This window comes from Phaethon aethereus, assembly GCF_964289735.1.
Source record: "Phaethon aethereus genome assembly, chromosome: Z".
Taxonomy (NCBI): Eukaryota; Metazoa; Chordata; class Aves; order Phaethontiformes; family Phaethontidae; genus Phaethon; species Phaethon aethereus.
This window is the reverse complement of record NC_138577.1, coordinates 33,097,080-33,114,873: the sequence shown is the minus strand read 5'-3', so window position 1 is coordinate 33,114,873 and position 17,794 is coordinate 33,097,080. Positions and strand designations below refer to the sequence as shown.

Below are 17,794 nucleotides of genomic sequence, written 5' to 3'. Positions count from 1 at the left end.
ATAATTTACTACCAGTCATTCTTCCTGACTATACTCAGTCCCAGTTTTCAAATAACGTCGGAGGTTAGCAGGTTAGCTGTTGATAGATATTTATAATATTCATAATGACATTGCAGAAGGTAAAATACAAGATACTATTTTCAGGAAATTTACTGTAGAATATAAAAGTATTTTCAAAATGAAAACACTTTCAATTATACAGGAGTTTGTATAGTGTGAATATATAATCTCATCTTGCATTCTTATTCAGTCAAAACTGCCATTGAAGTAAGTGTCTGAAATTCTGGTATTTGGCCCATAAATGGGTTAATAAGAACATTCAGTATCAATCCATATCTGAATTGAAAAAGTTACCGATCTCTTTTCTTTAGGTATCTGATGTCCAAAGCAGCTGCAGATCATCAACTCCCTCTCTGTGTGACATCACTAGAAAACGCTAGACTGGTGATGTCACACATACCACAGAACCCCGCTGCAGAATGGAGCAGGCCTATTAAGGGTAAGGTAAGTTTTCTCCCTCCACCACCACCCCTTTTCAACAATATTGAATGGTTTTATAAGATTTCTAATTTTCTTTATTTTATATCCCTGGGATATAAAGTAAAGATTAAAGAAAAATCTTACAAAACTGCATAATATTGTGGTTGTGTGTGTGTTTGTTTAAAACCAAAACAAAAACTCCCCTATAAAGTTCAGTCCTTACCCCATATATCCATATCCTGGCTCCAGTCTGCTTTGGGGTTCCATGATGAATATGCCAGAATAGTGTATGTTGGGGCATCACGGAGAGTGGAGTCAGCATTTCCTGGCTGCTCTGGATGTCAGAAACCTTTTTTTAAAAGGTAAGTTTTCAGTTGAGAATGTGTTGGATGTATATGGAAACATTCAGCACATTTCTAAAACGTATTTTTATTGTGTTTGCATTTTTTAAATTTACTTGTAACTTAACGCAGCTGAAATTCACATTTTATACTTGTCTTCTGTCTAGCCCTTTCTTCTCTTTTATTCTGTTGTTAATACCTTACATTCTGTTTTCAGAAGTAAGTAATGTTTTGTTTGTCACTACCTGGAACAAGATGGTGACTAGAAGTCAGGTTGAAGGTACAGAAGCAGTGGTACTGGGAATGTGAATTACAGACCACGTAAGAACATAACTCCAGTACACACTCAAGTTAGGTACTGGATATTTCTATTTAAATAATCAGTTAGGAATGCAGGCTCTTATCAAGGTTTTAATTAGCTCGAGTAAATTGAAGGGGAACGGTTTCTTCACACATCTATGAAGAGCAAGTTCTTCAGTGATAGAGGAAGAATGTTTTTACCTCTGAAGTACTGTCTTGTGTTGATGTAGCTGGATAATTTTAGTTCATGTCTACTAATACAATCCTCCTGGATTTCATAAATACCAGAAAGCAATCATCCAGATCTCCATTTCTACAGATCCCTTGTTGACAAAAGGACTGAACTACAGGGCTATAATAGCTATTCCTTTGTACTTACCCTGCTGTTACACTAAACAACTACTTGTGGAATTTCCTGAACAGCTACATTTTGATTACTTTGAGTGGAACTGTCATGGCTACTCTGCTGTGGTCAATTCCTGCCGTGCCACTAGATGTTGTATTCCCTTTATTTGTTAATCCCATAACACATGGAGTCATACTCAGAGGCTTTTCTGTTTCATCATAAGGAATCCTGCGGTCAGTGGTTGAAAGGGAAGTTTGAAGATCTCCCCACATTGAATCAGGACTATTATCAGTGCTGCATTAAGTCATCCATGACCTGACTGTCCAAGTTCTGAAAACAAGAAAGAAAGAATGGCGATTCAATGGCTTCTTTGCGCAACCTGTTCTAATGCCATATGTTTCTGATGAAAACACACTTTCTAAGGTCCAGCCTGAACCTCCTAAGCTTCAGTTTGTAGATGTTCTCCTGCATTATATTACTTGGTATTACTGGGAAGTGTTTCCAACACAGACACTTGTAAAGGCAAGTTTATTATCTATAGAAACTAGTAGGCAGCTACGTAATGCTGAAGTAGGGAGTTAAGTCATAGACTTATGAATTATTGATTTACCTTTTTTTTGTGTCCTGGAAAAAACACAAAACTGTGTTAGAGAATGATAATGTGTAGGAAACGTAATGCTAGATTTTGTAGTGATGTGTCTATAACCGTAAGACTTTATTTATATACCTTCCTTTTTGCTATTTTAATATTTAACGAATAACAGCAGATCATTTATGTAACATCTGGGCAGAAATCTTCTGTCTTTTCACAGAAAACCAACAGAGACACAAGAATTTAAAAGATAAGGTGATTCTATTTTTTTCAATCTGTTTTTGGCCCATATTTGTTCTGAGTCCTGACTATTTCTGAGGAAAGAAAATTCTTCTCACGGATTAAATTTGTGTATGTTACACACAAATAAAGAATAATAAGGACTTTTATAGGTATGTCAGCCAGGAAAGGAAGGTCAGAGTAAGCGTATCCACCTCATGAGCAAGATAGGCAAACTGGTAACAATGGATGAGGAGAAGGCTGAGGTACTGAACAACTTCTTTGCCTCAGACTTCACTGGAAGTCTCTCTTCCCACACCTCTTGAGGGGATGGACAGCAAGATGGGGACTGGAGGAGCAAAGTCCCTCCCACTGTCAGAGAAGATCAGGTTCAAGACCACCTGAGGAACCTGAACATACACAAGTCTATGGGACCTGGCGAGATGCATCCCAGAGTCCTGAGGGAATTGGCTGATGTAGTTGCCAAGCCACTCTCCATCATATTTGAAAAGTCCTGGCAGCCAGGTGAACTCCCTGGGGACTGGAAAAAGGGAAATATTGCACCCATTTTTAAAAAGGGAGAAAGGAGGGCCCTGGGAATTACCGACCTGCCAGCCTCACCTCTGTGCCCTGGGAAGACCATGGAACAGATGCTCCTAGAAGCTATGCTGAGGCACATGCAGGACAGAGAGGGGATTTGAGACAGCCAGCATGGCTTCACCAAGGGCAAATCCTGCCTTACCAGTCTGGTGGCCTTCTATGATGGAGTGACCACATAAGTGGAAAAGGGAAGAGATGTCTGTCTGGATATCTGTAAGGCCTTTGACATGGTCCCCCACAACATCCTTCTCTCTAAATCGGAGAGAGATGGATTTGATGGGTGGATGAGGAATTGGTTGAACAGTCACATTCAGAGGGTAGTGGTCAACAGATCAATGTCCAGATGGAGATCAGTGATGAGTGGTGTCCCTCAGGGGTTTGTATTAGGACCAGTACACTTTAATATCTTCATCAGTGACAGAAACAGTGGGATCAAGTGCACCCTCAGCAAGTTTGCAGATGACACCAAGCTGAGTGGTGTGGTTGATATGCCTGAGGGACAAGATGCCATGCAGAGGGACCTGGACAAGCTCGAGGAATGTGCCCCTGTGAACCTCATGTCGTTCAACAAGGCCAAGTGCAGGGTCCTGCACCTGGGTCAGAGCAACCCTCAGTTTCAATACAGGCTGGGGGATGAAGGGATTGAGAGCAGCCCTGCCAAGAAGGACTTGGGGATACTGGTGGATGAAAAACTGGACATGAGCCAGCAATGTGTGCTCGCAGCCCAGAAGGCCAGCCGCATCCTGGTCTGCAGCCAAAGCAGCGTGGCCAGCAAGTCGAGGGAGGGGATTTTGCCCCTCTACTCTGCTCTGGTGAGACCACACCTGCAGTGCTGCATCCATCTCTGGAGCCCTCAGCACAGGAAAGACATGGACCTGTTGGCGTGGGTCCAGAGGAGGGCCACAGAAATGATCGGAGGGATGGAACACTCCTCCGGTGAGGACAGGCTGAGAGAGTTGGGGTTGTTCAGCCTGGAGAAGAGAAGGCTCTGGGGAGATCTTACTGCAGCCTTCCAGTCCTTAAAGGGGGCTTATAAGAAAGATGGGGACAAACTTTTTAGCCAGGCCTGTTGCTATAGGACAAGGAGTAATGGTTTTAAACTGAAAAGAGGTAGATTCAGACTAGGTAGAAGGAAGAAATTTTTCACAATGAGTGTGGTGAAACACTGTCACAGGTTGCCCAGAGAGGTGGTAGATGCCCCATTCCTGGAAACCTTCATGGTCAGGTTGGACAGGAATCTGAGCAACCTGCTGTAGTTGAAGATGTCCCTGCTCACTGCACAGATGTTACACTAGATGACCTTTGAAGGTCTCTTCCAACCCAAACAGTGCTATAATTCTATGATCAAACTTTGCAAGTGCAAGCACTAGCAATAGAATTGCTTTGAATTGTTAATGAAGTCAGTAAAGTCTGCTCTTGACGAAGTTTTCTACCTGTGTCTGGCTATTCAATGCATGATACAGCTACTACTTCCAAGTTTACTCAGGTAAGCTGATATTCATCTGCCTCATAAATACTCTTTTTTTCTATGTAACCCAAGATCTTAGCCTTACTTAAAGATAAATGAGTCTCAGAAATTAAGAATTTCTTGTTTTCACTTTGTAAACTTTTCACATCTTTTTAACACCACATTTTCACACATGCCATTCTTTTCTATATCGAATGCATGTACAGCATTTCTATATCCTGACAGGATTCACGAGTTCATGAAAGGCAGGTCGTGCTTGAACAACATGATCTCCTATGACCAGGTTACCCTCCTAGTGGATGAGGGAAAGGCTGTGGATGTTGTCTACCTGGAATTTAGTAAAGCCTTTGACACTGTCTCCCACAGTGTTCTCCTGGAGAAGCTGGCAGCTCATGGCTTAGACAGGTGTGCTCTTTGATGGGTAAAAAAACTGGCTGGACAGCCGAGCCCAGAGAATTGTGGTGAATGGAGTTAAATCCAATTGGTGGCCAGTCACAAGTGCTGTTCAGCCCCAAAACTGAACCCTGGGGGTCTTGTTTAATATCTTTATCGATGATCTTCATGAGGGGATCGAGTGCTCCCTCAGTAAGTTTGCAGATGACACCAAGTTGGGTGGGAGTGTTGATCTGCTGGAGGATAGGAAGGCTTTGCAGAGGGATCTGGACAGGCTGGATCGATGGGCTGAGGTCAATTGTATGAAGTTCAACAAGGCCAAGTCCCGTGTCCTGCTTTTCAGTCCAACAACCCCATGCAACACTACAGGCTTGGGGAGGAGTTGCTGGAGAGCTGCCCAGTGGAAAGGGACCTGGGAGTGCTGGTCAACAGCCAGCTGAACATGAGCCAGCAGTGTGCTCAGGTGGCCAAAAAGGCCAACAGCATCCTGGCCTGCATCGCAAATAGTGTGGTCAAGTGATCGTGCCCCTGTGCTTGGCACTGGTGAGGCCACACCTTGAATACTGTGTTGAGTTTTGTGCCACTCACTGCAAAAAGGACATTGAGTTGCTGGGGTGAGTCCAGAGAAGGGCAACAAAGCTGGTGAGGGCTCTGGAGAAGTCTTAAGAGGAGCATCTGAAGGAACTGGGGTTGTTAGTGTGGAGGAGGCTGAGGGGAGACCTTATCACTTTCTACAACTACCTGAAAGGTGGTTGTAGCAAGGTGGGTGTTGGTCTCTTCACCCAAGTAACTAGCAATAGAACGAGATGAAATGGCCTCAAGTTGTGCCAGGGGAGGTTTAGGATGGTTGTTAGAGTGAGTGGTTAAACATTGGAACAGGCTGCCCAGGGAGATGGTGGAGTCACCATCCCTGGAAGCATTCAAGAAACGTGTAGACGTGGCACTTCGGGACATGGTTTAGTGGGCATGGTGGTGTCAGATTGATGGTTGAACTTGGATGATCTTAAAGGTCTTTTCCAACCTTAATGATTCTGTGATTCTGTGACAGTAGTGGCATTTGGGTTTTTTGCCATTTTGATTTTTTTTAACACAATTCACTAATACTTTGTAATATATAAATTTGTCCTTATAAAACTGAAATATTTTGTATATCTTACAAGAAAGTTAAAACTGTGCACATAATATTCCTTCATATCTTAGCCATTAATTCTGTTGACCGCTAACATTAGGAAGTGCTACCAAATGCCTTGGTAGGCTACAGTATACACAACGGCTGGTTTCTATTGCAGTGCTCAGTGGCAGGTTTTATGCTGCTGCGCATTACATGTGGAAATATGACTAGCCATAAATGAAGGAAATTACAGTTTGCTAGCTTGTCTGTGTGCTCAACACTAACCATTATGTGGTAATGTGGCATAATTTCCTGCTTCAAATCTTTGCTTTTGTAATTGTAATTGAAGGATGAAGTAGTTATTTGTTTTGTTATGTTACATGTAAACGATTATCCGTGAAAAATAGATACCTGATCTTCAAACAAGCATTCAGCCAGACTGATCTTGCTGTACATTGGAGAGATGTGCTGATACATGTAGAAAGGAGGTATTCCAAAGTCCATAGAAAAAACATTATTGTAGACTGCTGAAAGGCAGCTGTGTCAAGCTTTACCTGCCCTACGTTTCTTGGTGTGCTGGACCACAGGAAGCCATGAAGGACACGAGCTCTGTCAAAATCTAAGCATTTATATGAAATAAACAGGTTCCCAGGTCTTGCTGCTTTTTCTTGCATAACCATTGTCTCTTTACTGTCTTACATCCTCTGTGAACAGTCGAGAGATAAAATCCTCCTTTGTGTAAAACGCACAGAATTATAGAGTGGCAGAGGGATTACGTATACCACATCTCTTTTTGTAGCTATTACAAATATATGCATTATTCAGTCTTTTATGTAATAAACAAGAGAATAAAGTTTTGGGAAGAAATACTTCTAAGGGGTATCTAAGAGTGTTAAGCCATGTGTTCTGCAGCATTATGGCCACCATGGTTGTGCTCTATATATGCATATATATGCTAATTATCATTTCTCGTGTCTTCTATCCTCATTCAGCCTTTCCGGATTTATTAATACATGAATTCTTCATGGAAGATCATAAGATTACATATAACAGTTTGGAGTTATAACCTTAAAGCTTTTGTGTTGGAAAACTGATCTCTGCTGCATAGTCTGTTACTTTCTAAATGACCAATTTGCAAAACTTTTTGTTTAAAAAAACCCCTTTAGCTAGAACTTTGAGTAAAATACAAAAATGTAATGCACAAACTGTGTGTTTTTATGCCTGAAAATTGTAGTAAATTGTTTTTGCAAATAATAAAAATTACATCACTTACGTTAAATGAGATTATGGTAAGATTTTCTATAGAAATTTTATCTCTAACCACACAAGTCTTATGAGGAGGGGCTGAGGGAACTGGGGTTGTTTAGTCTGGAGAAGAGGAGGCTGAGAGGAGACCTTATCGCTCTCTACAACTACCTGAAAGGAGGTTGTGGCGACGAGGGTGTTGGTCTCTTCTCCCAAGTAACTAGTGATAGGACAAGAGGAAATGCCTCAAGTTGCGCCAGGGGAGGTTTAGATTGGATATTAGGAAAAATTTCTTCACTGAGAGAGTAGTCAGGCATTGGAACAGGCTGCCCAGGGAGGTGGTGGAGTCGCCATCTCTGGAAGTGTTCAAAAAACGTGTGGATGTGGCGCTTCAGGACATGGTTTAGGGGACATGGTGGTGCTGGATTAATGGTTGGACTTGATGATCTTGAAGGTCCTTTCCAACCTAGTGATTCTGTGATTCTGTGAAAAGTGTACATACATGGTTGGTTTCCCTGACTTGAATGGACTGCTACCTGTGTTAGTTACTCATTTAAGTAATTTTAAACACATGGTGTGTTTGTAGGATTCTGCTTCAGTTTTAAGTTTGACCTGTAAAAAGTAAACATCCTTGCAGTATTGCTTTTTTAACTAACACATTATCTCTCTGTAGTATAAAAAGAAGTAGAAGTATTAATATCTTACACAGGTTAAGGGTAGATGTAACTGTGAAACTTACTAATATTTTCTTCCAGTTATTTTCCTCATATGCTGTATTAGTGCACCAGGATTACTGTAGTACTAATACCATATAACAAGATTCAGGTCTAATGCAATGATAAATGAATGGTATTTATGTTTGCAGGGAAGATGGTACCACCGGAAGCAAGCAGTAAAGGAACTGCATAGCACATTGATACGACTGCTTAATGAACTCTTACCATGGGAACCAAAGCTAATGAAAGCATTTCAAAGAAACAGGTAATTAGCTGCCTTTTTTTTAAATAGTGCATGGGATGGAAAACAGAACAAAATTCACCTTTTAAAAACTAATCAGTAAGTTGGCTTCTCAAATTAAATAAAAATACTTTGAGGAGAGGAGTGAGGCACTGGCAGTGCTTTAGTTGGAAGAATTATTTTATGTTCCAGACTTACTGTCTCTAAATAAACTTGAGTTTAACCCCCTAATATTTTTTTTCCTTTTGGGGAAATGGGGACCTTATCAATGTCTATACGTGTCTGAAGGGTGGCGGTCAGGGGGATGGAGCCAGTCTCTTTTCAGTAGTGCCCAGTTATAGGGCAAGGGGAAATGGGCACAAACTGTAGCACAGGAAGTTCCACTTCTTTAAAAAAACTTCTTTACTGTGAGTGTGACGGAGCACTGGAACAGGCTTCCCAGAGAGGTTGTGGAGTCTCCTTCTCTGGAGACCTTCAAAGCCCGACTGGACGTGTTCCTGTGCAACCTGCCCTCGGTGATCCTGCCTTGGCAGCGGGGTTGGACCAGATGATCTTCAGAGGTCCCTTCCAGCCCCTACCATTCAGTGATTCTGTGAAATGGTCTAGAATCCTTAAGCGTGCCTGTCAATAGTTGTATCACAATCCAGCTAGGATTTGTATTGCTGTTTATTTAGTTAAGAGGTACTGAAAACCTGTATCTAGAAAAGTACACCAGGGCTTCTTAGAATACTTTGTCAGACTACTTACTGTATAAAGGTACCTAAATTGGTTGTTAAGAATTGCTTTGTGGAGAATTCATTAAAATGTTGTTTTGAGGTCATTTGTAACCCTGTAAATTTGAAATGTGTCTGGAATGAGGTGTGTCAGAGAAATATTAGTGAAGCAGTGACTGATTTAGATCTAGTAAAGGCAAGTATTAGTAGCAGTGAAGATACTACCCAGATTATAAATCCTGGAGAGGCTGGAAATTGACTTGGTATTGTTATTGTGTCTTGAAGCTTGGTGCTGTTGTTGTCTGTTAGCCAAACGACTGTTTCTGTAGTCATACCTTAGTTTTGCCACATAGCCATTTAAAAAGCAAGTAATGATTAGAAGCTTGAACTGTTGTATCAGATGATAGGTAAATGGACCAAAGTACAAGTTTTGCTTTTTTTCTATTCCTTTCTATTCAAGTTTCTGTTCATTTTCCTTAGCTGTTCATTTCTTCATGTCTGTAGCAATTCAGACTCCTTTTGGAGATGTGGCAGATAGTAATACTATTTGAAAGGATTTCAGTTTTCAGTATATGTATATTTGTATTTCAGTATATTCCAGTTCTATCCTTTATGTAAATTCTGCCGTGGAATGGTTTGGTGCCCAGTATTAATTCTTGTTTCTTAGATGTGGTTATCGAATACAGAAGTAGATGTGTATCCAGAGTGTGTAGAAGTATGGTATACGAGGTGTGCCTAATACAAGTAAATTTTAGTCTGGAACTGGGTGGCTGAGGTCTTGCATGTACTACATGTAGCTAGAGAAGCATGCTCTTAGAGTGGAGGATAATTTCTGAAATTAACTCATATTTCTCAGGATGTATGTTTTAGGCTGTAACCCTAGTTTATTCAGCAATACTAGCCTAGGTATTTCCATGACATAACTGTTTGGACAGACACATAGTATTGGTCTAGGGAACAGCTCCAGCTGAAAAGCAATCTTCACAAATCATGCGGCGGAGAGAGAGATGAGTGGGGGAGTCTAGATCAATGTCTTGGTCTGGTCCATTATGCAGCTGCTAGGCCGCTGTGTGGCACCAATGACAGTGGTGAAGAAATGTGTCATGTGAAAGGGAAGGAACAATTGAGTAAAGATTGCTTATGCTGGTGTAAACAGCAGCACAACCACAAGTCTAGCTGCAGATGCTGTGTCTACAGGGTGTCTCAGCTAGCTACTAACATCTATTAATTGAATGACAGTGTTGGCCAGCTAGGTTGTCAAGGGCTGGGTAGAGCTCCTTTCTTCCTTCTGTGCAAGACCTCAGCGTGGAATAAGAGTCTGGAGTTTTCATTCCTTCCTTTTTTGTTGTCTTTATTTATTAGGAGCAGTCTTTATGATAAATATCCTTTTTTCCCCTTCTGAAAGGTCCTCTAGTCATCTTAAAATTATGACAGAGTATAATGTTGAATGGTATTTGAATGGCAGCAAGGTTTAAAAGGAAAGGTTACTTGTGCCCACTGATCACATTTGTTCACTGGCTGCACAGCAGAAGTTCCTCAAAAGAAAAAAGGTAATTCCCATCCAGAAGTTTTAGTACAGTAGTGATCCCTAGTGTCCTTTTATACACCTCTTCTACACCTAGACTTAAATCTCAAAGTCCTAATGACAGAGGTGAAGTATCAGCCACACTACATCTTCATACAGACTTCAAGGTTGTCTTTTCTCAGTGAGGGTGTCAAAGCTGTAAGTAAACTGTTAGGTCTTACTGACCCTGACCAGTCTCACCTGAGCCTCCATCCACATCACCTGCCCATGAGCCCAGGATTCACATTTCTGGTCATTCTGCAGCTTTCAATCTCTGCTGTAGGAATGCCAGTTTCCAGCTCGGCTATAGCAGTTACCCTGCCTGGCCATGGGTCCTGCCAATCTGAACTGACACTCAGACTGACCTTGAACATGCATCATCACTGTGGACCTGCCCAGAAATCACTAAACTGAGTCCTGACCCTGGCAGCCATCACTGGACCTGATCTGAACCTGTGAATTGACTTCCCAGCTTGACCTCAGACCTGTCTCAGCACCAGGAACTTGCCTGTTGATCTGGGCTCTTGGTTGAACCCAGTTATCACCCCTAGGCCTGCCCTGCTCCCTCATGTAGGAGCAGTGGGATGGTGTCCTGGCTGGTGAGGCTTATACTCTGCCAGCTGTGACATCGTGCTTGTGTCCTCCCTCTCCATCCCCTAGGGAGCAGCTGCCCATTGCTGCACTCAATGCAAACAACTGTTACTTCAATGCATAAGATTGGGTAAATTTAAGATCTTATTCTTACTGTCGTAAGGGTTAGATCTGGACTAGACTCTAGACAAGGTGCTAATTGCTATAATCTATTTATTTATTTGCTAAATAATCCTCCTGGATATTTGTGTTGGTTACCACCAGCCGAATCCTGTTGTTCACTGTATTTGTACACTAAAATAGCCCCTAGATCTCATTTAAACAATGGTTTAGAAGAAGGATGATGGAAATGTGTAGCAGTTCAGGAGTATCAAGGTAAGTGGATGTGTTTCTGAACAGTGTTCAAATATGTAGAGCAGCTATGTATTCCAATCATATGCATATTGTTTAGTGGAACGTGAGCCTATGGAAATGACAGTGGAAACTGTTCTAATGTTGCAGAGATGATAAAGTGTTCTTAAAGGAGAAAGTTACATTACAGCTGGGCCAAAAGCATGATGCATTTAAGAAAAACATGATCTACTTAATTCTGTACTTTGGATTGCCTTCAGCAGAAAGAGTAGACTTGTTACAGTTAATACTCAAGTCCATGCAGGTGTATTTGTCACAATGCAAGATGAAGGAAGAAACAGAAGATGGATGCTGTAAAACAGTGATGGTCATACGAGTCTTTTTGCCTGTTGTTAGAGGACTTTAATGACCTCGAATTCAGCTTTGGTGAGGGAAGGGACGTTACCATCACTTAACATTTTCTGGATTTTAGAAATTTGCAGACAGAGCTACCCTGAAATTTTTCGAGGGGCACAGGCAATTAATTCTACACCAACTTCTTACGTGGCAGAAAATATAAATTTAAAAATGTTAAAAAGAGTGTGGTTCTTTACTAAAGCTAGTTTTGCTCTTTTCAAGGTCTAGGTTGAAGAAGGACTATGATGACTTTAAAAGACATCCAGACCATGATAAATTTAACAGAGAATTGTGGAGTAATGATGAAAGTGAAGTTGATTCTGGCAAAGATTCTTTTGCACTAGTATGTGGTAAATCTTCAGAGTCTGCAGAACATGTGGAAGTTCCCCAAAAAGATTACCCAGACAACGGTAAGCATTTACTAGAATTTGATAGCTTGAACTTTATTTAGGAGCTTAATTTTTCCATATGAGCTTGTGTCCTACTTTTTACCTTAACTGCTACTGTGATAATATTTGAAATAGCTTTGTGATGCATGTCTGACAGATGTAGACTAGAAGATGGCACATGTGACCAAAATGAAAATTCTGATTAATGCAAGTTTTTGCCATTTTTTTCCTTAACTATTTCTGTGATAATATAGTAGGCTTGCTCAGAATTTACATTTATGGTGGGTTGACTATGGCTGGCTGCCAGCTGCCCACCCAGACGCTCTGTCACTGCCCTTCCTTAATAGGACAGGGAAAGAAAATAAAATGGGAAGGCTCACGGGTCAAGATACAGACAGGGAGATCACTCACCAGTTACTGTCAGAGGCAAAACAGACTCACTTGGGGATAATTAGTGTCATGTATTGCCAATTAAAAATAGACTAGGGTGGTAAGAAACTAAAACGCCTTCCCCCCTGCCACATGTCCACGTTCTTCCCAGGCTCAGCTTCATTCCCAATTCTTCCACCTCCTCCCCAGTCAAGTGGCACAGGGAGGATGGGGATTGGGAGTTGAGGTCAGTTTATAACACTTCATCTCTGCTGTTCCTTCCTCACACTTTTGCCCTGCTCCAGTGTGGTCCCTTCCATGGTATACAGTTCTTCATGAACTGCACCAGCATGGGTCCTCTCCACAGGCTAGAGTCCTTCAGGATAAGACTGCTCCAGTATGGGTCCCCCATAAGCCACAGTTCCTGTCAGGAGCATGTTCCAGTGTGGGCTCTCCTGCTGTGGAACGGGGTCCTCAACAGGCTGCAGTGTAGATACCTGCTCCAGCATGGTCCTTCATGGGAGGGGTTCAACCTGCTTCACCACGGTCTTCACAGGTTGCAGAGGAATCTATTCTAGTGCCTGGAGCACCTCTTTCCCCTCCTTCACTGACCTTGGTGATTACAGAGTTGTTTCTCCTACATTTTTTTCCTCACTCCTCTCTGTCACACTCTTCTGCGTAGCATTTTCCACCAGCTTGGTCCCCCTGCAGCCTTGCAGTGCTCACTGGCTAGTCCAGCTTGAAGTTTGCCAGTCAATACATACACACTGCCCCAATGCATACTGGATTTGGGGAAGGTACAGACACTTGCCCCCCAGCAGCTGGCACCCGGCACACAGGGTGTGACCTTCTGCCCTGTCCTTGCAGCTCCCCCTTCCTCTGTGCATCCCTTCATGGGTTTGTTTAGCTCTACGAGTTCCCTCACCCTTCCCAGCCCAGTGTCCAGGATCTCTCCTGGTTTACAGTCCTATCAGTTGCAAAGTCCATGTTCACCTTCCTGGAAGGGAAACCTGCAGTTTCTTGATAGGCCATAAATTGCTGTGATTGGTGCGGTTGTTTCTTGTCATTGTCTCCATGTTCGTTTTGTTAGCTTTGAGTCTGTGCATTTTTTTTTTTTTCCTGGCTTCTGTCTTTTTACCTCTGTTTCCCAATTAACCAGGTCCTTGATGACATAACACTGCTGGAATAAACATTCTCACACTCTCATATGCCTTCATCAATTAGTGTGAATGACCAGGTTTGGTTTTCCTCATTGTCTCCCACAGGTTTGTGTCCCTGTATGTTCTTGTTTACGACTTCCTCCTTTCCTTACGACACCCTTTTTGCACTGAAAAAAGTTCTAATTAGATCTAATCATCTAATCAGATGCCCTTAAAGAAGCAGACATTCTCCTTCCACATATCCTTACACTTGCAAACTAGCATTTTGCCTTTAGCTAGGCACTGTAAAATTGTTATATAGAGGTATCAGTTGCAAATGTGTAAAACATAGTTTCTGTTTTAATGTCCTTGCAGATGACATGAAACTATTAGAGATGAATTTACCTGCAGGAAAAAACAGAATTTTGAAAAAAGAATCTACTTCTAAAGAAATACAGAAGACACTGGCCAAATGTGTTAAACGACAGTCCAAGCAAAATAGTTGTCTGGATCAAAGCACTAATGAGCTGTCACCAAGGAAGAAAGCTAAGCTGAGCACTAATGAGGCTGTGGTCCAGAGTTCAGAAAGCAGCCTGCAGCCAAATAGTTGTTTGACTGAGCTGAAACAATTTGAAGAGTCAACTCTAGAATCTTTTTCCTTGACAGATCCTGCAACATCAGTATCAAACTTTCAGAAAGGGACCAAACCCATCCAGGCCTTGCTTGCTAAGAATGCGGGAAACAAAGTGACCTTAACAAATCAACTGTCACCTCCCGCAGGCATAAATGTATCTACTTCTGAAAAGCCAATTTTGTCACATTTGGAATCATCACTGATAAAACCAGCATTGCCCTGCCAGACCAGTTCAAAGACTCCATTACAAATGGTATACAGAATGCCAAATGGCCACTGTGTACCAATAGATCTCCACAACAGCTCTGTGAAAATTCAAATACAACCTGCGATTGACCCTAAAACTGGTGAAAAAGTCATGCAACAAGTTCTTATTTTACCTAAGAATTTTCTTGTTCAGCAAAAGGAAGGAAAAATTGTGTCCAAGGACATTCAGTTACTACAACAAAAACCATCTGAGCTGCACTGTACAACTTTACCAGAAATATCAAATGTCAGTGTTTCTTTAACACCTCTTCTGGTCACAGGCCCTGCAAATGCTACCACTCCATCACCTAGTACAGTTTTAAACAAGACTATTACCCAGTTGTCACAAGTGACTGGTCCCATGAACACTACACAACCGCTGCCTTCTGTAACTTCAGCAGGTAACTTATTATCATCAACAGTTAAGGTGAGCCAAACTGAAACCGAGAAAATCAAGACTACAGTTTCAACTGCCACATTCCCTGTGTCTTTGACTTCAGCTACTCTTTCCACAGCTAGCCAGTCTGTGGTATCAGCAACAGCATTAAGTGGGTCTACAAACACTGCTTCTGCCTGCCATAGTCTTGCATCACAGCAGACAACTGACTTCTTTGAAACTAGGCAAGAGCTGAAGACGGTGTGTATAAGAGAATCACAGTCTATTCTGGTCACAACACGAGGTGGAAACACGGGAATTGTTAAAGTGCAAACAAACCCAGACCAGATTTCACCTAGTAGTTTATCTTCTAGTTCAGTTTTCACTTACACACCTCCACTTCAGGCCTTTTTTGTGCCAAAAACCACAGCATTATCATGCTCTTCTCCTCCATCTGTAGCGACAGCCACATCTGGTCTCCCACGTATTGAGCAATCGTCTCTTTCTGGGTTTGTCCCCTCAACATCATCTTCTGTTAACATTCCAGTTTTCCCAGCTGATTTTACCCAGGCAATGGAGAAGAATATCAAATTCACATTACAGGAGCCTGCTGTTGGGGGTACTTTGGGTCAAGTAATGGAGAACTCCTGCTATGTGTCCTCTCCTCCTTTATCCTCTATTTCATTAGCTAGCAATTTGATGTCAGCAACTCCAAACAGTCCTGTTGGTGTGACTAGCATTGGACAAAATAACACTGTCATAACTCCCAATTCTTCTGTGCAGCAACAAGGTGATACTAAAATTAAAACAAATCGTGTTATACAGTCTGAGTCTAATTCAGCAACAAATGGAGATTTAATCAGTTTTACTCCAGTCCAGAAACTTACATTAGTCACAAATCCACCTATTTTATCACCCTGTGGCACATCAGGAGTCAGTATTGTACCATCTCCAGCATCCACTGGTATTAATGCTCAGAAGTTGGTTTTCATTAACACACAAATTGCTAATGGTCCATCAACCACCAATCTAGTTGCAGAGTCATTGAATCATAACCTTCCTTCTTCCCTAAGCAAAACCTTTGTTAGTGCCACAGAGCAACCACAGTTGGTTCTGATCCCATCTACAGTAGGAGCACCAATAAGAATAAATTCATCACCAGCTATTGCTCAAGTAAAAGATGTGAAAATTGGACTAAATATAGGTCAAACCATTGTAAATACTAAAAGCAATGCACAACAGGCTCCACCAGTTATATTGCACTCTGCCATTTCTAAGGGAGAAGACAAAAAGAGTATGGGCTTGGCGCTGTCTTTGACAAGAAGTGGTACGTTGGTTCCTGTTGCAAGTTGTGTAACTCAAAGTGCTGCGTCAGTTAATGAATGTGTATGTGTTGCAACAAAAGCTGAAAATGCCTTTACAGTAACAACAGCAAATGCATGTGTAGAATCTGTTTCAGTAACATCAAGTGGGATGACTTCTGGGACACGGCCCACTGTCTTGATTGGTGGAAATGATCCCTCAAGAATAAGGCCAGTTCTGGGTAATCAACTGTGTACGTCAAATATTGGAAATACTGTGGGTATATCAACTGTGAAAACAGGACATCTTGCTTCATCTGTGCTGATTTCAACAACACAACCAACAGTATCTCCTCAAAATTTAGCATCTGCTTTGCAATTCCCACTCATTAGCTTACCTGGATCTGTAGCGACGCCCCACAAAGTGTTACATACAATTCCTCAGTTGGCAGCAGTTCCAGCTCCTCCTCCAGTACCAAAAAGCCAGTTGCCCACACTGCTTCAGTTTCAGTCATCAGGAGTTTCAGCTTCTATGCCAAGTAATGCAGGCCTTCACAAACCTCAGAGTGTGTTGCCCCCTCCATCACCAAATACAGGTAAAGTCATTAGTTTTCCCAATTTTTCTTCCCTACAATGCCAGCAGGTGCCTCCCAGTACAGAGAAACAAAGTCAAGCTTACACTTGTGCTTCTACCGTTCAGATGTCTGCAGCTTCACCAACTTTAACAAGCAAAGCAGGAGGTCAGTTGAATGAACCTTGCATTCAACAGAAAATAGTCATTAACACCTGTATGCCTTTGGCACCTGGAACTCAGATAATGATTAATGGTACTCGTTTTGTTGTTCCACCACAAGGCCTTGGAGCTGGCAGCCATGTTGTTGTTCTCTCTTGTAATACAAAACAGACTTCTCCTTTAACTGTGAACCATGGTCAAGAGGCTCAAGGTGTGCCAGTCGTTAACCCAATAACCTCAAAAATCATGCTAGCACCAAGTAACTCATCAAGTTGTCAAATATCAAAACATCCTTTGAAAAGCTCTACAAAAATTGTGGACTCTTTTGGGTCTGCACATGCTTTACCCATCATACATGCAACACCCCAGATACTTAATACTCCAGCTAGCTCATGTACTCCACTGTCTGCAGCGACACTGTCTGTGTCTTCACTGATAAAATCTCCTGTTAATGTTGTAGCTACATCTTCTGTGGTTTCTGCTGTTCATCCTCCGAACTCTCATTTACCAAGCAGCGCTTCCATGTTTCACTTAGACACTTCTATCAAAAAATTGTTGGTCAGTCCAGAAGGAGCCATTTTGAATGCTATAAATACTCCAGCATCAAAAGCTTCTTCCCTGTCTTCATCACTGCCTCCTGTTGTTGTGTCCACCAGCAGGAATCCTACCACTGTCGTCTCTGCATCACAGTCATCTTGCCTTGATAAATCTGACAAAGCTGCATCCTGATTTTACCATAAATGAGCCACTTGGAAATTTTGGGGCATTCGTCTGACTTTTGAAGTTGTAACTATTGAATAATTTCTTACATTGTTTGAAACAGTTGATTTACTCAAAATTATTTAAGATTACAATTCTTTTCTGTTCACCTGTGAAGTTTAGGAGGAAGAAAAATTTAGCTTGTCAGCAGTTTTCAGAGAGTTCTTTAGTAAAAAGGTCA

At 41.8% G+C, this 17,794-nt stretch overlaps 1 protein-coding gene across 1 annotated transcript in view; it reads left to right on the top strand.

Moving 5' to 3' along the window:
- Positions 1-17,583, top strand: part of BRD10 (bromodomain containing 10) — a gene marked incomplete at both ends in the record, with an annotated part of 54,761 nt that extends 37,178 nt beyond the window's left edge. The window contains 3 exons of the mRNA XM_082012999.1: positions 7,961-8,076; positions 11,890-12,077; positions 13,940-17,583. Of these exons, the coding sequence (XP_081869125.1) occupies positions 7,961-8,076; positions 11,890-12,077; positions 13,940-17,583 (3,948 nt within the window). The remainder of the gene's footprint in view (positions 1-7,960; positions 8,077-11,889; positions 12,078-13,939) is intronic.
- Between the last annotated feature and the right edge of the window lie 211 nt (positions 17,584-17,794).